This window comes from Aulonocara sp. 'chitande type north' Nkhata Bay, linkage group LG5 (genome assembly GCF_057382095.1).
Source record: "Aulonocara sp. 'chitande type north' Nkhata Bay isolate Kocher_YH1m ecotype deep benthic linkage group LG5, A_spYH_male_GT1.1, whole genome shotgun sequence".
Taxonomy (NCBI): domain Eukaryota; kingdom Metazoa; phylum Chordata; class Actinopteri; order Cichliformes; family Cichlidae; genus Aulonocara; species Aulonocara sp. 'chitande type north' Nkhata Bay.
In genome coordinates, this window is record NC_141348.1 from 11,878,215 (window position 1) to 11,902,041 (window position 23,827).

A 23,827-nucleotide genomic window follows, 5' to 3' on the forward strand; every position below is an offset into this window, starting at 1 on the left:
AGAAGATCACACCAAGCGCCACTCTAACCGGCTAACAACAGGAAACTACATTTTCTAAAGGCTCACTAAAACTGGACACTGGAAAAACTGGAAGAGTGTTGCTGGTCTGCAGGTCTGCAACATTTGCATGGCAGGGTCATAATTGAGTGTAAACCACACGAAAGCATGGATACAGCCTGCCTTGTATGTATAGTTGCTGCTGGTGGTGTGATGGCTACCGGAGTATTTTTGCTGGCCATGCATGGCTGTAGCATTCCAGCCGGACTTTATTCAGACGATGCACTCAATGATCATTACGGATGGACCATGGTGGGGTATTCCAACCCATTTATTCACAAATTGCCATAGACACATCGTAAGAGCTGTAATCATAACATAAAACAAATAAACATTCACTTGATATAACCACGTTTCTGTTATGCTAATCAATTCACAGAAAAGGCACAGGAGGTGCTAGCATCAGCCTGCTAGATCGCTCATAAACGTATTAACAATCAAGTAATACATTTACAAATTGTCCGAAATGTAAACAACAAGTACAACACACAAACATACCTGTTCGCCTTCCAGCTAGATGCTAATTTTAAGATGGATGGAAAACGATAACCTTCTCATTAATCCTTTCTGCGGCAAGCAGTTGCGGTACGATCTTCCTTCCCGGAAGTTGCCCGTTCCGAATTTCAAAATAAGAGTCTAATCTATATTATAAGGTATAATTCGTTCAGGGATTTAACTGTTTGAAAAATATCAAATAAACAAATAATCTGGGTCATTTACACTCCCACCAAATCATTAGTGTTCAAAAACATAACTCCATAAACATAGGAAGAAAGAACACAATGATTTCATAATACAAATAATGACCAAACAACAGAAGCATAGTATGCAAGGAATGGACTAGTCACCTTCCAACAATAAGACTAGTTTTTGAACTGGCCGTTCGAGCACTGACCGCTTAGTAAGACGTTCACCATTTTTGCCAAGTTTCCTGTCACCTAGACAGAGCTTCACTCTCCTAACCAGTCCATCTCTGTCCATTGTAGTCTCTACGACTCTTCCCAACCTCCATTCATTTCTGGGCAAGTCTTCATCCTTCATTATGACTATATCCCCAATCTGCAGGTTTCTCTTTGGGGTGTGCCAGCGTTGTCTAAAGGCAATGTTGGCTAAGTACTCTTTCTGCCAACGGCTCCAGAACTGCTTGGCCAAATATTGTACGTGGCGCCATCTCTTTCCTGCACTGTAGAGAGGCCGATTGACTTATCCTTGTTGATCCTTCGAAGAATGCGAGCCACTGCACAGATGGCGCGAGTCCAGGATGAGAACTTTGCCAGCCGATAAGTAAGAGAATCTTGTTCTACAGTTTCCGTGTTTAGAGTCCGTTTTTCCTTAACTTCTGGATCTCCGACTGACAGTTCCGGAGCCACCTCTTCTGAGAGGTCAACTCCCTTTTCCCATAGAAATGCAGGGCCGGTAAACCAGTCCGATGATATTAGCTCATGGACAAAACAACCTCTAGAAGCACGATCCGCAGGATTCTGGTCAGTAGGGACGTATCTCCATTGCCTTTGATTCGTGTAGAGATGTATCTTCTGGATACGGTTGGCTACAAATGTATGAAAACGTCGAGCCTCATTATTGATGTACCCTAGTACAACCTTGGAATCGGTCCAAAAATGCTCTTCAATGTCCGCATATCCAAGTTCTTCCTTCAAAACATTGCTGGTTTTCACAGAGATGACTGCAGCCGTCAACTCTAATCTTGGGATCGTGGTGACCTTTGTTGGGGCGACGCGAGATTTGGCCATGACTAAAGCACAGTGGATGTCTCCTTCTTCATTGCTAAGCCTTAGATATGAACACTGTCCATAGCCAGTAGTGCTTGCATCGGAGAAGTGATGTAACTCACGTTTAATAACCCTTCCGAAATCTGCCGGGGCATAACTTCGGGGTATATTTATCCTCTCCAAGTTGTTGAGGTCGTTTTTCCATTTCTCCCACCGTGGACGAAGTTCGTTGGTTAGAGGGTCGTCCCAACCTGTTCCATGGCAGCACATCTGCTGCAGCACTTCCTTTCCAATGAGCAAAAAGGGGGCTATGAGACCCAAGGGATCGTACAGGGATGCAACAATGGACAATATGCCTCGACGTGTTGCAGGCTGTTCCTTAAGGTTGGTGCTGATCTTCAGGCAGTCTGATTCGACGTGCCATTGGATACCCAACGCTCTCTCTGAAGGTAAGTTATCAAAGGCAAGGTTGAGGTCTTTAATGTCTGATGCACGTTCAGTTGCTGGTATGCTTACCAGGACAGCTTTGTCATTGGACACAAACTTGTGGAGCCTAAGACCACCCAGGGCACAAAGTTTTCTGGCTTCTTCTGCTAACTTGATAGCCTTCTCTGAGCTGTCTGTACTTGTGACTCCATCGTCGACATAGAAATTTCTCAGAATGAACTGAGAGCCTAATGGGTATCGGTCCTTATTTTCTGTAGCCAAATGCTTCAATCCGTAGTTCGCACAGCCAGGCGATGAGGCTGCGCCAAAGATATGCACCCTCATACGGTATTCTTGGGGCTGTGCACCGAGATCTCCTTTCTTCCACCAAAGGAAGCGCAGGTAATCCTGGTCTGACTTCTTCACATGAAATTGGTGAAACATTTTCTCTATGTCGCACATCAATGCAGTAGAGTGCAACCGGAAGCGAAGAAGTACACCGTTGAGATTGTTCATCAGGTCAGGACCAGTGAGCAGATGATCATTCAAACTGGTTCCCTGGTACTTGGCAGAGCAGTCGAACACCACGCGCAGTTTGCCTGGCTTCTTGTCGTGGAATACACCGTGATGAGGTATGTACCATTTTTCGCCCTCTTTCCCATCATCGTGGACTTCCTCTGCATCACCCCTTTCTATGACCTCCTCCATGAACTTGATATACTGTTCTTTGTACCCTTCATCCTTTAACAGCTTCCTCTTTAGATGGCTCAGACGTATGACTGCAAGCTGTTTGTTGTCAGGTAAGGTAGGTCTCTCCTTAAAGGCCAACGGCATCTCGTAGTGACCTAGACTGTTCTTTTCGATGTGGTTCTTGAGTTTGTCCAGGAACAGGATGTCCTCCTGAGACACTGGTTTGCCGTCTTCCTTAGCATCCTTAAAGTCAGACTCTAGAATGCGAATGGCATCTGCCGGAGTGACTGGTGGGAGCTCCCTGACTGCAACTCGGAAGCACTGTCCCGCCGTACTTGAGGTGTCGGGGCATGTCGACGTACCACCAACTATGCTCCATCCTAAGTCGGTACGAATTGCATAAGGCTCATCGTCTCCTCCCGTTATGACGTCTCTTGGTGCCATTGCTCGTGCGCAGTTATAGCCTATCAATAAACCAACCTCACAGTCCTGTAGAGGTGGAATCTCTTCTATGACCTTGGAGAGATGATTCCACCTTTTAGCTGTCTCGCATGTTGGGATATGGGCTCTGTTTACTGGTATGCAATCCTTGGTATAAGCAGGAGGAAGGTCGATGAGGAGGGAAGAGCGATAACCCCGAACACAAAGCCCTGAGACTCTTTGGCTCTTTACGATCACGTCGCGTCCAATCATCGTAGTTAACTTCAGCTTAACTGGACAGGAATCTGCCTTTAATACATCACTCAGTTCCTGGTCAACAAACGTCGTGTCGCTTTGCGTGTCCAGCAAGGCGTAAACCAGTTTCTCAGTTCCTGTATCCTTTTTTGACACCCACACAGGCACAATCATTGATGTGTTAGTTGGCTGTCCAGTAATCACTGACATTGAAGTTGCAGCAGCCTCCGTTTGGCCGGCATTGCTCAGGATAGTGGTTTCCTGTGGCAGAACTCTTTCCTTCTTTAAATAGTTGTCATCGTGTAAACAAGTGGGATGTTTACCCTTGCACGTTTTGCATGAGTGTCGATGTCGACAGTCTTTTGCACTATGTCCAGGTTTGGTGCAGCCATAGCAGAGCTTATGTTCTCTGACAAAATCTCGACGCTCCTCCAGAGTTTTAGCAATAAACTTGGGACATCCATGTAGTCTGTGTTGATTATTTTGACAGAAGGCACAAGGAGACCTTTCCTTTCCTTTAACTGGCTTGAGCCTCTCGGTGTCAGCCTCAGTCTGTGTGTTTAGAACGCTTGCCTTGTTCCTCTTAGGGTCTCTGCTGCCTTGTTTTGCAGTGCTCGACTCAGAGCTGCGGAGGGCATAAACTGAGGTGATTGGATTACAAGCAATCTCTGTCTCTGTCGCCATAAATGCGGCGAAGTCCTTAAAACTGGGGAATTCCTTATTGCCCTTTAAGGCTTCAGTAACCTTCCTGTTCCAGTGAGATGCTATCCACTCTGGTAGTTTAAGGATTAGCTTCTTATTCTCTTCACAGTCGTTCAGTATTTCGAGGCTCTTCACATGTGTCATTGCATCTTGGCAAGCGTTTAAGAAATCTGAGAAGTCTCTTAATCCTTCTGCATCTCTTGGTTGGATCTTTGGCCAATCTGTGAGCTTATCTCTGAAGGCTTTCTGTATAATAAAGGTTTGGCCATATCTGTTATCCAGTTTGTTCCACGCATCCTTATAAGCGTCGCTGTCATTCCTATAGAAAGTTCCTTCTAATGTTTTACGAGCTGGGCCGCCTACATACTTCCTCAAGTAATAAAGTTTGTCTGCTGGGGAGATGGCCTTTTTGTCAATAAGTGACATGAATGAAGTTTTCCACTCAATGAACTGAATGGGGTCCCCACTAAATACAGACGGCTCTGGAACTGGAAGTCTATTTAGAGCCATACTGTCTTGTAGGGCTTGGGCAAGGGATGACACGTTTAGGTCGGGTGGCGATGCTGTGACGGTGGGAGTTGGAGGGTTGATAGCAGGGGGAACATGATGGTTTCCCACTGAACTATTAGAGGAATGGAGACTGCCTTCCTGCGAGGCTACCTGGCTGTAGACTTGCAGTTTGGCCCGAGCGGCCCTCAAATTCTTTTCTGCTTGGAGGCGTTCAAGTCTGCGCTTTTCTACTTCCATTTTTCTGTGCTGTTCCTCTATCTTCTCCATTTGTCTCTCTTCTTCCAGCAACCCTTCAAATTCGACTTCCTTAGCAGCTAGCTCTGCTGCTGCATCCGCCTGTTTGAGTGTTAGAGTAGTGCCTTTGTGACTACGGATTGACTTTGTCACTCTAGATGCAGTGGATCCATAGATGGAGCGTGCGTAGCTGTTCTTAAGCAGCTCCCTGAGACGGCAATGTACTTGTTCTGCATCATAATCACCATCGAGATCTGACATTCTCTCGTAGGTAACTTTCATAATTTCGGCTGTAACTGCCTCACAACTTAATTCTTAATTCTGGAGAAGGTGTAATGTGACTTCGTATTTCAAGGTAAGTGTTTAACACAGTTTCTTTCTCTTTCTCCAAAGAATCCATCAAAGATGCCAGCTCGCCTTTACTAATGTCTGACTTGAGCTGCTCTCTTGACTCTCGGGCTCGAATCTTCCATCTTTCGTACGTTGAGATGAACTTTCTTTCCCTTTTTCTTGCTTCCTCCTGTTGCATTTCGAGCGCCTTTGGAGTTGGGAATTTTGTTCGAGTGGAACGTCGGAGGCCTTCCTTAAGCTCACCTTGTAAGTTGTTCAACGTTTCTTCTCTGCGTTGAATTTCCTTCTCCAAAAGTTCTATTTCCGTAGTTTCTGATGTGTCTTCAAGAGACGCTTTAAGCCCTTTGATTTTATTCTGCAGGTCGACTATCTGATGCTCTAGTTCTGTTTGTGAGGAGGGAGTCTCCATTTCCTTCGTGTTTATGTTATTTACTTATCTAATTTGCAGGCTTTAGTTAATGAGCTGCTTGTGGTTACTATAACTTACAGGCTGCATTAACAGAAGGGAGGAGAATCTTTGCACTTTAAACCAAGTTGAAATAGAAGCGGATAACCAACACAACATTGAGAAGAAATGTATAAAATAATGAATGCAACCTGCTAGCTGTTGCAAACTGATGTGGTAAAGTAAACCTCTTATGCTAAACACAGATCAATACACCATTACTATTGTACAGTTACAAATTGAACTAAATGCCCCTCTTTCACCCCCTTTTGAGTCAGTAGAAAGAATGATAAATATACAGTAGTGGTGGTAAATACCAATAAACAAAATTACTTCACTTGTTATTACTTCATGTCCGTCGTGTCTTAATGCAGCAGATGTCCACAGTAGTTGACGACCTTCTCTCTCCCTTTAACCACCACTGATGAGAATGAATGTCCTTTCCTTGTCGATTAGAATGAAATGTTCCATACCTTTTCTGACCGTCACATCAAACCATTAAGCCAGCTGCATGATGATTATAAAGTCTCTGTCTAGAAGACCCATAGAATGGCACTGAGTTGCTCCGTGAAATGTCTTGTCAATCCCAGACGAATAGCAACACAGCTCCGTGACTCGTCCTCGTGGTTCCGTGGTGCAGGATGGCAGCAGGATGATGCGGGGGATCAGCTCTTACTGTAGCATTCCAGCCGGACTTTATTCAGACGATGCACTCAATGATCATTACGGATGGACCATGGTGGGGTATTCCAACCCATTTATTCACAAATTGCCATAGACACATCGTAAGAGCTGTAATCATAACATAAAACAAATAAACATTCACTTGATATAACCACGTTTCTGTTATGCTAATCAATTCACAGAAAAGGCACAGGAGGTGCTAGCATCAGCCTGCTAGATCGCTCATAAACTTATTAACAATCAAGTAATACATTTACAAATTGTCCGAAATGTAAACAACAAGTACAACACACAAACATACCTGTTCGCCTTCCAGCTAGATGCTAATTTTAAGATGGATGGAAAACGATAACCTTCTCATTAATCCTTTCTGCGGCAAGCAGTTGCGGTACGATCTTCCTTCCCGGAAGTTGCCCGTTCCGAATTTCAAAATAAGAGTCTAATCTATATTATAAGGTATAATTCGTTCAGGGATTTAACTGTTTGAAAAATATCAAATAAACAAATAATCTGGGTCATTTACAATGGCTGCATTTCAGCAGGATAGTGCACCATGCACACCAACATGACTTCATCATGAGTCTGTTGTACTCAAATGCCCTCCACAGTCACATGATCTCAATCCCATGGAACACCTTCGCGATGTGGTGGAACAGGAAGTCAAGGACATGCAGCTACTGGATGATGCTGGCATGTAAATCTCTGAGGAATGTTTCTAGCACTTTCTGCGGCACAAAGAATTATTCAACGCGACTGGGAGGTTCCCGGGAAAAATGTGTTTGCTGTTCTTTTTGAACAATCTGCTGGATAAATGAATCAAATTTCAGTTTTTATTTAACCACTTGCTTCTCATGCCATCCAAATATGGTGATAGAAAATATCGTCACTTTGGTGACATCAAGGACTGGGCAGCTAGCATTTAGCTGCTAGCTGATTCATGTCTGCTGGAAGACATTGTAATTTACCTGAGCTGACCTTAAAAAGGAACGAGACCTTTCAGTGAGACAATAATCTTGAACGCACTAGCAATTCTACCAAGAGATGCCCTCGAATGAAGAATGAAGGCTCGTGAAAAGCTCACTTTGAAGTCCCATTGAACCGTTGTACATTTAATACATTTAATAAAATCCCTCAAATATCTGATTTTGCATAGAAGAGTGAAAAACTTCACCTTTTATACAAAAGTCCTGCACAAAATAGTTATTCTTGCTAAAATGCCAAAGCAATACTTGTTTCTGAGCACACTGCTGTACTTATATTACCTTTACTGTATCCATATGTACTGTTTGAGTACAGGGGTGTACAGAGGTTGGTGTTCTTATTTCTATATATTACCTTGTATATATCCATGATGAAATGGATGCTGTCAGCACAAACACTGTTGACTTGGATTTGATGGAGCAGTAAATCAGTCCTCATCACTTTCTTTAAAGTGAGACTTTTTAACGAGTCAGTGTAGAGATAAACAGAGATAAACAGCAGAACTTCACCAGCAGACATGTGTGATGTGCTTTAGATCGCTTTCACTGTATCTAATGACATAAATAAATAAAGACAGTAAGGCAGCATTAACAGCAGGTCTTTTTGACTCGACAGGAAAAACAGATGAAACAAATTAGAATAAATTGTCCAAACAGCAGTGACACCATGAAGCAGCTCAGCGACGGTGCTCATTATGTTGTTTATAGCCGCTTGTCCTGTTTGACATGCCAAAATGTCTGTTGTGGAGGTCCAGCCCTGGCATTGTCATTAACTGAGGAGCAGCCTTAATTCAGGTTTTTGAATATGACCATTATGTTCCTGCTGTAGTGTGTCAGAATGAACGGCCTCATTTCATCATATATATGTTGTCTCTATAACAGGGGTGGTTCAAAATGTAAATGTGAAAAATTGAAATGTAAACTCTATGAAAAAGGAAGTAAAATCAAACTCCTCAAAGTGCAATGTTAAATCCACTACAATTAGCAGAGAACAAAACCACACTATTCTATTTTAAATATGCACTAATGCTTCTTTGCACTAATCACAGATTGTATTTAAAAAGCTCATTAAAGACTGTTAATAAGGGCCATTTCCTCTTTTTCAGAACTATGGAGTCGTCAGTCCACAGGAGGCTCCTGCTGCCGTCAAAGAAAATGGCTCTCCTGTAAGTATCTTTGATGAGGAGCAAAGGGACAGTACGTGTGTGTGTGTGTGTGTGTGTGTGTGTGTGTGTGTGTGTGTCTGATTTCCTCTCTTCTTGCGTTGAACTTTCATATCCTGTTGAATGACTGTAGAAATGAATAATGTTACACGAGGCAGCTGTTTGCAGGACCACATTCAGATATCTTCACGTGTTTCTTTGTAATATAGTCTGTTGATTCCAACATTTACATTCTACCAGCAGTGATAGCTGTTTTTTCTTGATGCTCATTATATTTCTGTCCAAGTCAAAGTCCTGAAAATGCTAAACTTAGAGTTTTGCTTGATGTTTTAAATATGTGGCCAAGTACTAAAACAACTGCTCAAGGCTGTATGACCAATCAGCATGTCTCACTTGATGTGATGAAACGAAACATTAGAGTACATTAATAGAACTAACAGTTGTGTTCATCGTCCCCTTGTCTTTACAAGCCCTGCAAGCATATTGTGCAATCTTTTTGTTCATTGGTGTGAAAAATGTGATCAGTGTACTAGTGACGAATTTTCTGGCTCTTATTTTGAAAGTTCAGTTGTTGCTAATCGGTTACCACTGACACATCCCATCTCGCGCTTTCTTACCGGTGTGGCTACAGCTAGCAACTTTAAGTTCTGCTCTGGAAATCTAATTGCTGGAGTACCTGCAGCAGGTGCAGCGGCGTTGCAGAGCAGAACAAGGACTGCTGTTGCCAACTGTCATTCAAGACAGTGGAGCTGATTTTTGTTGTTATGCACAGTCCACTATGATGAGACTCACTGGTTTATTAGGCGCAAAGTTACAAAGAATGTACTTCTATGGGAAATCATTACAAGATCAGCTGTTAGTGAAGTTTTTTTTTTATAACGCAGAGAAAGCAAATTGTTGCTGCACACATCAGCATTGTCAGTGGCTTGTATTATTACCAACAGCTGATAAAGAGAGTTTTGTTGACCAGGGCATGTGGTGCACAGAAACTCTGATAACAGTTAACAGATTTCAGATCTTTGATTTAGATCCCAGGAGGCCGAGACCCCCCAAGGCTGGCAGAGCTGATAAAGAGAGTTTTGTTGACCAGGGCATGTGGTGCACAGAAACTCTGATAACAGTTAACAGATTTCAGATCTTTGATTTAGATCCCACGTTGTGTCCGAGCATGTTTTTGCTGTTAGCTTCGTCTATTTGTGTATAACTGCTCTCTAATGTCTGTGCTGCAGGTAAAAGCCAGCACCCAGGGGAGAGAGTCTGTTGTGTCCCCGCTGACCATCACTGCTGAGAACGTTACCTCAGCAACCACGACACAAGTTACCAAGGTAACACTTCATGAGTTCCTATGGTTACAGTTTGATGGCCGAAGCATTAGGTCAGCGCCATCACATCTTTGTCTGCGTTACCCGTCCTTATAGATGCATTGGAGTGGAAGATCAAATAGATTTTATTTTCCTAACTTCTTAACTTCTTAATTAATAACAGGAAACTGTAATTAATATGTTAACAATATATTTTGATAAGGTGATCGACTCTGATAGGCTTTACATGAATACTAATAATACAAATCATTATTCCCTGCAGCTCTATTAGGACTGAATTACTGTTAGACAACATGATTCAGTGTGTTTCTACGTTATCAAGACTTTTAGTGCATAAAGACACATTTAGTTTTACAGGACACCAGTTTCATATCACTTAACAGTTAAAAAAGTCTCACACTAAATAAACTGAATGGATCTGTGTAAATTGGAAGGAGGACATGGATAAAATAGACTACAATAACAACACACTGCTGCTTTTTCTTGTGTGTCATTTTATATGATTCATTAAATTTCATTCTTTCTTTATTCAACAGACTGTGAAAGGAGGCTACTCAGAGACCAGGATCGAGAAGAGGATTATAATCACAGGAGATGATGATGTGGACCAACATCAGGTGAGAGACACTGTTCACAGAAACCCTCGCAAAGCAATGTTCGGATGAGAGGGTTACGACACACGCGTTGATGGTTTTTATGTCCCCAGGCACTTGCCATGGCAATCCAAGAGGCAAAGCAGCAGCATCCTGACATGCTGGTGACAAAAGCAGTAGTTATCAGGGAAACAGAGTCGCCCACTGAGGAGCTACAACAGAAAGCAGAGGTAAATATCTCTTGTTACAAGAACTCTGTACTTTTTAAGGATTACTTCAAGCACTTGACAGGCACAGAGCCTATGCTTAGACTCAAGGTTTTTTGTTGGAAAGTTAACCAAATGATTACAAAACACAGAACAAGTACAGAGGGCCACCTAGGTGCAAAGCTAATCCAAAGAAATGCAAAACAATTATAAACAGTTGGGAAATGACTGCCGAGAGAAATAAAGCAACTAGACATCAAAATGAGATACAAAATAACTACAAAGGAGATAACAGATGATTACAGAGGGATGCCAAATGACAATAACTATATATTAAAAAATTATTGTAAAGATGTAACTGGACTATAGAAGGATGAAAAATGACCTTAAAGAAATGCCAAGTACCTACATAATAATGCAACTACAGATTCAGACCAAATGACCAAGAAGATACAAAGTGGTTTAGACTTGCCAGAGATGCACACACATTACAAAGGAGAAATGAAAACAAAATGATGCAAAACTGTTCCAAATTACTATAGAGAATGAAAAATATGCACAAAAAGATATACAAAGACATAAATTGACTGCTAAATGACGTGCATAATAACCATGAGTAACATAGGGATGCAAAATGTCAACCAACAGAAAGAAAGATATTACATACAGATACAAAACATCTAACTATACAATAAATATTAATTGAGAAGAAAAGAGTAATAAACCCGATGCCTACAAAAGATGCAGAACATTATCAAACAAATGGAACTAGAATAGATACAAAAAGAAAGCAAAATAGCTAAAATGAGATGAAAATGTACCTCCAGCCTCTTCCAGGAATCACTGTTATCACCTCTGAGTATGTTAACCCTCAGATGATGGAATCTCAGCTTTTCTGGCTCAGCAAACAGGTCAGAGTACTGAGTCCTAAAACAGATAAGGATTAGAGATTCAAACCAGATCAGCTCCACATCCAGTTGGACTGTTATTTGCCAGTTCATCCTGTCTGGGTCTGTTTGGATCTCTTCATAGTGGGTTATTCGGTCCCAACATGATCTGTATTCCTTATGGAAAATGGCCCATCCTCCGAAAACTATACTAAAATATTGCCTGTCCTGTTTTTTATTTTATTTTTTGTTGTTAAATTTGATACTATTATTTAACTCTTGGTATTTATGGCTGTGCTATACAGATAGGAGGCATCATCTATCAGTGAAGGCTGATATTAGATGAAGTTGTAAATGGTTATACTGGGGAACACTAAAGTAGATTATTTTCTGTCAAACTCATAGATTATTTCTGCCATGACTGGATAAAAATACTTAATAAATGCTATGGTGAATCTTGGTATTGTAGCGCCATTGATAATGGTGTTCTTTCTCTACTCACATGGACTGAGGGTGATTGAACTCAGAGCTGATTGAAGTAACACTGATCGGCTGTTCTGGAACCAAAAAAGTCAGTTTGTAAAACGTTCTCCGTGGAAAAAGGGCTCAGCTCTCTGTGGGATGTAGTAAGATACAAAACCATTATAAAGACATCTTAAATGAACAAAAAGGAGAGACTAATCCTACAAAGATGCAAAATTAGTGTATTAATGTAGAGTGACTACACATGGCACAAAAAAATGAGAAGAAAGAGAAGAAAAACAGATTTATACATGCTCACGAGCACGAAACATCTTTTTATGTATGTGTTGTCATGTGGTTGCAGTCCTGATTGAACATGGTGGCTCCTGAGACGGGGGACAGGAGAGGATCCTCCAGCTGTGTGTCTCCGGCCCCGCCCTGCAGTATGCCACCAACCCGATAAGAGGACTTTCTACCCCACTGTGTACACACCAACACGACAACAGACTGCGTTCCACGAAGCAGTAGACCTCCACTCCTTTCCCTTTAGACGTACCAACTGTGACTGGCCTCTGACCTGACCCGGCTTCCCATCCCGTACCGGCCGATCCCAGCCCTCCACCCTCTAGTGGAAAGAGGAAAAATCTTCGATTGGAAGATTTCTCACATTTCTTCCATATTATTTAATGTAACATGTTTTGGCTCGTTTGAACCAGTGAGGTGTCACCTCTCACAGTTTGTGTTTAAGGGTCACACGTCTACCCCGTGCTGCTGTTATTATTAGAGAAAAGGAGGGGTGGGAGAAAGTATGGGGACAATGCTGGTAGCATGGGTAGGGATGGGGAGGTGCCAAGTGGCAAGAGCCAGCCTTTTTTGCTTGTTGGCCATCTCCTAGCCATGCCACCTTCAGTATAATCAACTGCTGTCTTATTAGCTTTTTACATTTTTATCTATAGAGGATCTAATTTATGTTCAGTGTTTGCTTGTTTATGAAATATGTATAATATCAGAAGATTATAATCTGCATGATTCAATTAAAAATAGCAGGGGGAATGAAAACAAAACAAAAATACACACATGAATATGTCCGCCTTTGGAAGCCCGGAGAAGTGGGAATGAGGACCGTTGAGAAAGTGTAAAATACATGAGGCCAATGAATGGTGGACAGACTGTACTAACCATTCAGAGGACAGCTGAAACTGGTCCCAGTCTTCAACACACAAGCATCACTGTCCTCGTCCAGCTTCACTGTTATTGTTTTGCTGTCAGCTCACCACCAACACAAAGAGATGCTGGTCACAGTTTTAGGGTTTTCAGAGGAAATTTTAAATATAAATAATATTCTATTTGTGATATATATTTACTTCTTTTTTCCTTACTTGCTTTACTGACTTCCATTGGGAAACAGAGTTTGTTTGACACTCTTGTGTTTTTGGACATTTCAGCCTTTATGTGTGAACATGCTGTAAATTCTCCCTGACAGAGCTGTAACCAACTGGCTCCAAACTTAGAGCTGGTTTTCCAGATTGTAAAGTTGGGCTGCAAAAAGCCAATGTTGACATCAAAGCCACCAGCTGTGATTTACTAATGTTGGCCACGTTTAAAGAGCTTAACAAGCCCAAACTACAAAATCGACGTTAGCAGTATCGTAATAACTGTGCATAAGCGGTAGCTGGGATATTTAAAAAATATTAATAGCGTTAGCGATGCACATATTATAACAGCATAAATATTCATGTAATTGCTCTTTTTTGTGTATTTGTACAGTTATAGTTAGACTTTTGTCATCTCTGTACTTTGTACTTTGACTTTCTTTTTTGCAAAAAAATCACTACTCTGACTTAACAGCTATGGTAAAATTTAAACACTAGCATTATTGCTATCATCATTAAATTGTCAAAAACTTTTTTTACTTATTGACATAATATTGCTATCAAGATAATTATGATATGGCGACATGACGACAGTCTTATCTGTCCAGTTTCACGTTTAGACATCTGTGATAATGAACTTGTTAGCATTTAAGCAAACAGCCAGATTAGCACAAATTAGCATTTATTTGTAGCTCTTTTTCTACCAAGCTAATAATTCAAATCCATTCCTTAATCGCTGTCGGCACTCTTATAGTGCTGGTATGATTTGTTTCTTTTCTTTTTTTTTTCTTCAGGGATTTTGTTTTGCTGTAAAATTCTTCACTATGCTAACTTTGCTAACCTACCTGCAGGCTCATGTTTAGACGGTAGCAGCGCAAGGTTTTATTAAAAGCAGCGTAAACCATGCTGTAAAAAGGTGTAAGAGTGAACCAAAACAGTGAGCTGAAAGGGGCTAAAATGCTAAGGAAACTACAGAGTCAGTTTTTTTCTTTTGATTAGCTTGTTATGTAAAACCACTGATCATAGCAGCTCTTTAAATAGCGACTGGTTCTTGGATTGTGCGCATGTTTGCAGACACAGCCTGAAGAGTTCAAGACACAAGATTAACAAGGGTACTTTTTCTCTCTCATTTTTTTGTTTTGTTTTCAGGTTAACCTTTTGAAGTTGTGGTTTATGAGTTTGTATTTATAGGAGTGGTCGGCTCCTCCCTTTTTCACATCACAGACAAAGCGTATAGTATGTCATGCGTTAAGTGGCCTCCACCCACACAGCGTGCTGGTTGTCTCATATTGTATATCCGTCGATTCTGGGTGACCTTTAATACTATACTATGCATCAGCTATCAAACATACAAATCCCTCTAACGGAGCCCGACCCGTGTTAGCCTGTGTCCCCGCTGTCACTGTTAACTTTTCGTGCTACTGTTACCTGAAGCAGTGACGCGCACTGCTTGTGAGATTTGCAATAAGCAGACATTCTTCTTATTCTGTGTCCTCTAAAGGGAGAAAACTGTGAACTGTCGTGTGTATCAAAGCGTAACCAAAACCAACAACACGGAGTTGTAAAATGACATTCGAAGGAATCTTTCCAACACTTGTGACCATGGCTTTGTTGCCCTCTTCATCTAATCCTCCCTTTGCCCTGATTTGAACCTGTTGACCTGCTGTTGGTGGTGTCTGTGGAAAACAGGAGAAAACTGATGATTTGTATATTCCGTTTTGCTCTGTTTTATTTTACCTGGTCATATGACACTGGACTGTTGAGAAGGCACTTGCTTGCAATGATTTGCAGCACATGTACTGTAACCTGCTGGGGGGGAAAGCCTGTCTTTGCTGTAGGTCTGGACACACTACTGATGGAAAAGAACAACTGTAGGCATCGGGAGAGAAGCTGTGTAATGAGGTGGCGAGTTGGAGGATGGAGGACCTGTATTTATATATAAATATCTGTACTTCTGTGTATTAGCCTGTACACTTTGTAGAAACTGACAGGAGCAGAGATGTGTTTTTATGTGAGGGACGAGGCAGTAAGTAGAACCCGAAGGACAGCGGTGCAATAGAAATGTCACACGAATGGGTGCCTTATGTTAAGAGCCGCGGGAGCAATTATCAGTGCACGCCTGAAAGTGCTCTTAATCACCACGAGGCAGATGGAGGAACGACCTCTCCTCTCCACCCAAGGTGAAGAGGAGCTGTCTCGAAAGCGAATTACTGTCTTGTAAAGAATATGACTTTGAAGGCAGCGAGAAAAGGAGTCTCTCTGAATATGAAATGTTGGTCCTCAACGAGATGACGAACGTTTTTGGCCCCATTAACTTTAGAAAACCAGCACAGTATGGATCACGGATGTGAGTTTTTTTCCCTCTGTGAAGACCATCAAACTGCTCTGCTGTAAAGCCTCCACCTCCAAGTCTCCACTGCCTTTTGCTCTACATCCCCCTAGTGCTTGGTGGTGTGTATTTGCTGTATTTGCATTCAGTCTAAATGGAAAAAAACATACATGCATAAATAAATGTCTCAGTATGATTCAAACACTGTCTCTGATTCTGTAATGAAGGGAGAGGGATTTCTTTTTGAACTTGAGGAAATGTTTGTTTTGTTTTTCCCCTTCTGTTACTTGAATATTTCCATACATTTACAATTCAGCTTGTGAAATAAAGGGCTTCTTTTGTAACACCAGAGTAGTGAAGGATTCTTGCTGGAGTGAATATGATGGAAACAGCCTTGGTCTGTATTGCCATCTTGTGACCACGTTCGGTACATGCAGTAAAAGTGGGCTGCAGTGGGTTTCTGGGTGCTCTTAGTGCCACCTAGCGGATTTCTGAAACCAAAGAAGCATGCTCAACATTTTCACTGAACTTCAAAAATCACTTGGTACTTCACACAGAATACAATCACCTTATATTAGTCTGCGAAACACCTGCAGGATGTCTTCACATTGTTTACAAGTCACAATAGTTTCACCTTTGCTGGTACGGAAAGCCAATTATGTCAAAATTCTTCTTTTTTCTTTTCCCCACATACAGTCTCATTGCACAGATTGTTTTTTTCTAATTGCCCATGATGGGTAGATAACTATGGCTGTGTCCCAGTTTTATCATTTATTTATTTATTTTGCTCTGGCTTTTCCCATACCAGAGTCTGTCACTGCTGCTACAGAAATCCACTTATGTCTTAATTCACCCCCTTGATTTCTTTTTACCAGCTTTAAGTTAGATTTATATCACCAGCTGGCATTTGCACATTTATAATAAGTTTCCATTGCAGGTCTTGATTAATCAGTACCGTATCACCCCAATAGAGCACGTTGCTGTCAGATTATCGGTGGCTCCTATGGTATTTAAAAGTAGGATGGGAGGTGGACCCTCCATCTTTCAGTGGTTTTTATACACGACTCTGCATTTAATTATTAGTTATTATTAGTCTCTGGCTCTTTTCTACAGCGTGTCTTTATCCTGTCTTCCTCCCCTAACGCCCAGCTGGTCACAACAGATGGCCGCCCCTCTGCTGGAGGTTTCCTGTTAAAAGGGAATTTTTCTTTCCCACTTTCATCAAGTGCTCGCGCATTACCGCTGTTTGATCGTTGGGGTTTTCAATGTATTATTGGAGGGTATTTACCTTCAATATTTAATATAAAGCAATTTGAGGAGACTTTTTTTGTTATTAAGGGCTAATATAATTAGAATTGGAATTGAAGCGACAATAACATGTTGGATGATGGGAATTGAAGGATCTAGGTCTGCACAGTTTACTCAAAATAAATAACGAATGAATAATGGATACCGCTTAGTATGCTGGCATTAGGTATTTTCTGTTCTGCAGCAGTTTGCCCTCTAGTGGTTGTTTTTGTGTATTTTTTTTTACTCTGTAAGATCGAGCCAGAGGCAGTTTCACCTCCGTTAATCTGTTGCCATCCATGCCTTCACAAGCTGATAAACGGCATCATCTGTGAGTAATATTGTTTGTTATCACTGAGACAACTTGTGTGCATTATTATTTGTTGTGAAGGCGTGATATAGTTTGTAGTTAGAATTTAATTTGAATGCATGTATAACCTAAGCTAGTGAGGTTAAGCTAGCTCATATGTCATGTGGTTTCTTTAACGTTTTGATCATGAGTGTGATTTCATTTGATGTTTTATTCGGGCACTCACTAAGCAGATAAATATTGTGCTCATATTTTTGAATATGTGTTTGTTATACTGTATATTGAGGCAACATTTTTAATGGTTTATTTCTGGTTTTGTCAACAGTTTCACACTTTTTCCTTATTAAATCATCCAACTCAACACATTGGCCTGTTCCCTGGATTTTGATTAGGAGAGTGTTTAGCTGTCTGTATAGCTGAGTCTACGTTCACGAGGACAACGCTTAGTGAGGACAGAACACTTAGAGCTATGTCAGCGCTGCTAGAAGGTGAAATCAATTTATCCATGTAAAGTATGTCAAGAATAACTATTATGGAGTCCTCTACAAAATACATATTTATTTGTCACTGGTATTTGATTGGTGCAGTGGTTAGCAGGAAGGCTCAACAGTCAAGGTCACCTGTTGCCTTTGGGGACTCTGGCTTCCTCCTACAGTCCAAAGTCAGGTTAAGTGATGATTCTGTCCATATGTGTGGATATAAGAGTGTGTGATTGTGTGGTTGGCTGTCTCTCTCTGTTAGCCCTGCAATGCACTGATGTTGTTTGTGATGTTTCTGAGCTGGCATCCTTAATATTGGATAAGCAGCTAGAGGTAATGGATTGATAGTGTTTGATAATGCCTGAAAGAATTTCACAAATAAAGTAATTGCTATTCCTATTAGTGATATGTCTTATAAAGTGGGTAACACAAAACAGCAGAAGGCACAGCCTTGGCAACTGTGCAACACTGATATAAAAATATTTGAACTAGGAGGAAAAAATAAAATATTTCCAGCATGATTCAGTACATTCATCTATCCAGCTATTTTCACAGCTGCTGGTCCTTCCAGGGCGGCCTGAAACTAACATAAGACAGAATGGGGGTTTTACTCACCCTCCATTACTGGAATAAAAGCCCTAAAATCTGGTATGATCTAAGGCAGTGATACCTTTGTATTCATCACAGATACAGACAATATACGGAAGAATGCACACTGGACCTTTGATGGATCTGTTGTTGACACATCTCTGTAAACGAACAAGACTGGACGCTGAAAAATCCCAACTTTGGATTTCCATCCATGAAACATTTACACAATATTCTAATATTTAATCCACTGAAAGTTTTTTTCCCGATCTCTTTGCATATTAACTTTGTCTTTGATGTCTCCAGTTTTGAGATACTGTGTATTAATGCACCAAAGCTAGATATCGGACATGTTTGAAATCCTTCACTATGCACAAACCAGATAGTTGATGAATATGAATACTGGAGTACTTATTTATAAATCTCAAAAATTCATGTGACATATGGGACAATATCTGGAAAAATGTTGCTAATTTAGGTTTGCGTGCACTCACCTTCTCAGGAAGACCAGCAAAATCCTGTTTGGATAGGCTGACATCTAAAACACCCAGATTTAATGTGCTGCAATCGTTCAGTTGAACAATTTTGTATATTATACTATTTAAAGGGCCAGGGCCCAATTCACACATACAGTCTACAGTTTGTGTTTCTGGTTATTTCTCCACATGAGATATGAGGAGATATAAAGAGAAGAGGGTTTGGATGGCAGAATTCCTTCATCATTCTTGTTTTTAGACTGTTTGTCCGAGGATATATAAACACGCATTGCATGATCTCTGGACACTTTATTAGTTACACTTGCTAGTATCGAGTTAGACCCCCTTTTGCCTTTAGAACTGTCTTAATTCTTTGAACAACAAGTTGCTCGAAACATTCCTCAGAAATTTTGCTCCATCCTGACAGCATCACACAAGTGCTGCAGATTTGTCATTTGTGTAATTGTTTTTGTTATTTATCAAAAACCTACATTTCTTTCTTCTTCCCCTCCTACCTAGACTGGTTAACATTACAGGGCTATCACAGTTACACATTCATTCATGGCTACACATTCAGCCTTATCACAGTCACCAGTTAAGCTACAGTCACACTAGGGAAAACAGTGGTTGGAGACCATGGCATGACTAAAATTACTGCTGTGCCATGGACACTTTCAGTCAGCTGCTGTCTTCAAAGCAACTTTGCTACGTAAAGACAGTGATGACAATAGGATGACTGACTGGTGTCAAGTTGTCAATAACGTGTATTTAGATCGATTTGTGATAATATGATGATTAACTGTGTTTAAATCATCAAAAATTGCAGGTCTCGGTGCCCATATATCTCAATGGGTTGAGCGATTGACCCATTTGCCAAAAGATTACTGCAGATTTGAATGTGCACACATCTCCTCCCTCCTTTCCTGTCTCTTCTACTGTCTTGTAAAAAATTAATTCTAAATTATTACCCCGCCCCCAAAAAGAGAAAAAGTTCATCCAGAACCTCATGGATTTATAACAGAAATTCATTCACAAATGGCGATGTGATTGCTGCAGGACAAAGGCTTAACTGCAACCTTGCTTTCATATAAAACACAACCAGTTGAATTAAGCTCCATTGCAAAGAGACATGTAGCAGTTGGAGTCGGTCTGAGTCAATTCAATTCAATTTTATTTATATAGCGCCAAATCACAACATAAGTCGCCTCAAGGCGCTTCATAGATACAGAGAAAAACCCAACAATCAAATGACCCCCTATGAGCAAGCACTTTGGCAACAGTGGGAAGGAAAAACTCCCTTTTAACAGGAAGAAACCTCCGGCAGAACCAGGCTCAGGGAGGGGCGGGGCCATCTGCTGCGACCGGTTGGGGTGAGAGAAGGAAGACAGGATAAAAGACATGCTGTGGAAGAGAGACAGAGGTTAATAACAGATATGATTCAATGCAGAGAGGTCTGTTAATACATAGACTACAACTGTTTGGAGACAGGTTGCCTCCCACCAGGTGACCTGTGCAGTTGCTTCAAAGTGGTCACCCATAGGTTGAGGGTGTTGCACGGTCAACCTCTGGTCAACCAGTCGGTTTCTGCAGGTACTCGCAATCGGTTTCCGACTGGAAAAGAATTCAGTGCAATCACTGGACAGCCACTGATTTTACATAGTTGTGAGGAGGTTGCAGTCCTATTCTTACTCTAATGTGATTGAGCCATCACCTGACATCTACGTCTTTAGCTTGTGGGAGGAAACCAGAGCGAAAAAAAAGTAGAACATGCAAACTCAGGCCCAAGACTTGCAAATAAGCTAAAATAAATAAATAAATTAAGAATAATAGATTAATAAAGAGAATAAAAGAAAGACGTCCTGGAGGAGAAATTGCAACTTGGGTAGGCAAGGCTGTGGATCATTTAGAGAAGGGGGGGGGGGGTGAAGTTACCCTGTTCACATTAATGGAAAGACAAAGTCAATCGTTAATATTTCTGTTACAGTCCAGAGTTTTAGAAATTAGTCTCGGCAGGGATGAAGAGGCAGATAGAGATCCGAGAATATTCAGGCAAACAAAAACAAAAAAACCAATAAAAAAAAAAAAAAATGCAGCTATTTGCATGGAAGAAGCCACTTCTCAAGAGAAAATCGACAGAGATAAAAACACATTCTGAGCTAAGGAATATCTGGAAAGAGAGACTGATTGCTAAATATGGAGATCTAAAATTTCCTGTGCTTCTTCTCCAGATTATTGTGTGGATGCCTTAATAGGCATCCACACTATTGAGTTCCTGTTTCTCTTTATTCTTTATTATTCCGGGTGTTTCCGTACACTTTTCGCCGTGGATCTACTTCCACAATTTTTGTGCTATTTTCACCGTTCAAACTCTAAACTGTTCTGCTCTTTCTGCTTATGCCGGCTATGACTTTTGGTGTTTATTACTATTATACTTTTTAAAATATTACACTTTTTTCCTTTAATTTGTCCCATTGAAATGAATGGGAAACTTCCACAATTCTGCTAAAACTTTCTTGTCTTTGAAACTTAACTACTGCCTCATACTTTCACCTAGAAACTCCATTCAAACTTTAAAACGTTCTCAAATGATTGGGCTATTCCTGTATGATTCAGCTTTTTCAGATCTTCTACTGTTTTCATCTTATCTCTCTTTAAGTCTTCAGTTGCAAAATTGTGATTTTTCAGAAAATACATGCGTTGCTATGGTTGCTATGCAATTAACTCAGAGGGGACAGTGAAACTGTTTGAATTTTCTCTTCATGTCCAAACAACTTCTTGCTACTCGCTCAATTTCCACTCAAGCCCCACAGATTATACACCAAAACGTAGGTATTTTTGCTGGCTTTCAGAAAATGTCCCTATCATTGTTGTGGGACTCATAGTTATTTTGCAAATTTCCTCAGAGTAACACAAAGTCAGAAAACTCTCCATATAAACTCAATGGAGAGTTTGTTCAAAATCACCGCTGGATTTCTCTAATGAGAGGCATTTTCAAATTGTCATATCTCCTTAACGAAGCGAAGTTAAGACATGAGGCTTGTCCCGGTATATCTTCAGACACTCCTGATGCTCACAATTCAAGAATTATTTTCTCACCTATTACCGTTCTGAGATGAGTTAGACTTGTTTGAGGGTAGGAAATTTGTCCCTCGCTCAGATTTCATCAGATTTCAAATTCTGGAAATGAGTCACTTTTTTCTCTCATCATATCTTTTTGATGGATTTCCACAGAGCCCTGAAAATTTCCATGACTGTTCACCAAAGCCTGCTGTTTCTTACGGTGAAAGAATGATTTTGATGCTCCATATAGATTTAGAGTTACCAAAGGTTGTTTGAGAGCAAGTCAAGGCAGTTTTTGCTTTGCCTCTACTCAGTTACAGTGTATTACAAGTCATATATCTTTAATAATTTATATTTTATCTCTGAATTATGAAGACCTGAAGATTCCCCCATCTCTTCTGAACAAAACAATGTCTGAATGACCGTTCTAGCCTCTACGGTTAGGAAATTATGGCCATTTGTTCGAGGGGAATCCTGAATGTCAGAAATACACTGAAGAAAACTCACACCTCTCTCTGTGTCTGCGTGTGTAAGGGCTGACTACAGCAGGTGCAGCTAATTTAACTGACCTACATATACCAAGCCCAGACTCTCAACAGCTCCTGTTCCCTTTACTGTCTGTGTATGTGTGTCTGTGTATCAATATTTCTCCTATGTTTAGGTATTACTCCTCAATCATAGTATTTCTGCTAAAGCAAAGTACTTCTACTACATCTTAGTACTTCTGCTAAATCATAGTATTTTTTGAAAAATCATAGTATATTTGCCAAATCATGGTATTTGTGCAAAATCATGGTTTTGGGGCCAAATCATAATATTTCTGTTATGTTATAGTATATGTGCTGAATATATTATATGTGCCAAATCACAGTATTTATACCAAATTATAGTATTTATGCCAAATTACAGTATTTCTGCTAAAAAGCAGAAATAGTCCTTTTTAGCAGGAATTTCTGCCAAAAGATAGTATTTATGTTAAAACATAGTATTTCTGCTAAATCAGAGTATTCCTGCCAAATCATAGTATTTGTACTGAGACATAGTACTTCTGCCCAATCACATTATTTGTACTAAATGATAGTACTTGTGCCAAATCATAGTATTTGTGCCAAAGCATCGTATTTGTATGGAGTCATAGTATTTCTTCTAAATCATAGTATTTCAATCAAATCTCAGTAGTTGTTGTTAAAACGCAGTATTATTGCAAAATCATAGTATTTGTACCCATTCATAGTATTTCTGCTAAATCATAGCATTTGTGCCAAATCATGGTATTTGTGCAAAAACATAGTATGTCTGCAAAACCATAGTATATCCCTTATGTTATAGTATTACTACTAAGGCATAGTATTTCTGCCAAATCATAGTATTTGTACTAAATCATAGTACTTGTGCCAAATCATAGTATTTGTTGCACATCATAGTATTGGAACCAAAACATAGTATTTGTCCCAAAGCATCGTATTTGTATGGAGTAATAGTATTTCTTCAAACTCATAGTATTTCAGTCAAATCTCAGTAGTTGTGTTAAAATGCAGTATTATTGCCAAATCATAGTATTTGTACCCAATCATAGTATTTTTGCCATGTCATTGTATTTGTGCCAAATCATAGTATTTTTGCCAAATTGTGGTATTTGTGCCCAATTAATAATTCTGTTATGTTATAGTATTTGTAGTAGTTGTAGAATATCTGTTATGTTATAGTGTATCTGCGGAATATAGTATTTGTGCCAAATCGTAGTATTTATACCAAATCACAGTATTTGTGCTAAAACATAGTATTTCTGCCATATTGTGGCATTTGTG

At 40.4% G+C, this 23,827-nt stretch overlaps 1 protein-coding gene and 2 long non-coding RNA genes across 12 annotated transcripts in view; 1 reads left to right on the top strand and 2 right to left on the bottom strand.

The window, feature by feature from the left end:
* LOC147329919 (band 4.1-like protein 1) overlaps positions 1 to 17,777 on the top strand; it is a 104,577-nt gene extending 86,800 nt beyond the window's left edge. For all 10 annotated transcript variants that reach the window (XM_086291333.1, XM_086291335.1, XM_086291339.1 and 7 more), the window contains 5 exons: positions 8,591 to 8,650; positions 9,877 to 9,972; positions 10,506 to 10,586; positions 10,676 to 10,792; positions 12,482 to 17,777. In XM_086291333.1, coding sequence (XP_086147459.1) covers positions 8,591 to 8,650; positions 9,877 to 9,972; positions 10,506 to 10,586; positions 10,676 to 10,792; positions 12,482 to 12,487 — 360 coding nt within the window. In that variant the 3' untranslated portion in view covers positions 12,488 to 17,777. The remainder of the gene's footprint in view (positions 1 to 8,590; positions 8,651 to 9,876; positions 9,973 to 10,505; positions 10,587 to 10,675; positions 10,793 to 12,481) is intronic.
* On the bottom strand, positions 306 to 1,611 carry LOC147329921 (uncharacterized). The gene is made up of 2 exons (XR_015129045.1): positions 556 to 1,611; positions 306 to 362 (listed from the first exon to the last, which is right to left on the bottom strand). It is a non-coding gene; the product is annotated as an uncharacterized LOC147329921 (long non-coding RNA).
* LOC147329922 (uncharacterized) lies at positions 6,556 to 7,021 on the bottom strand. The gene is made up of 2 exons (XR_015129044.1): positions 6,806 to 7,021; positions 6,556 to 6,612 (listed from the first exon to the last, which is right to left on the bottom strand). It is a non-coding gene; the product is annotated as an uncharacterized LOC147329922 (long non-coding RNA).
* Positions 17,778 to 23,827: the final 6,050 nt, after the last annotated feature.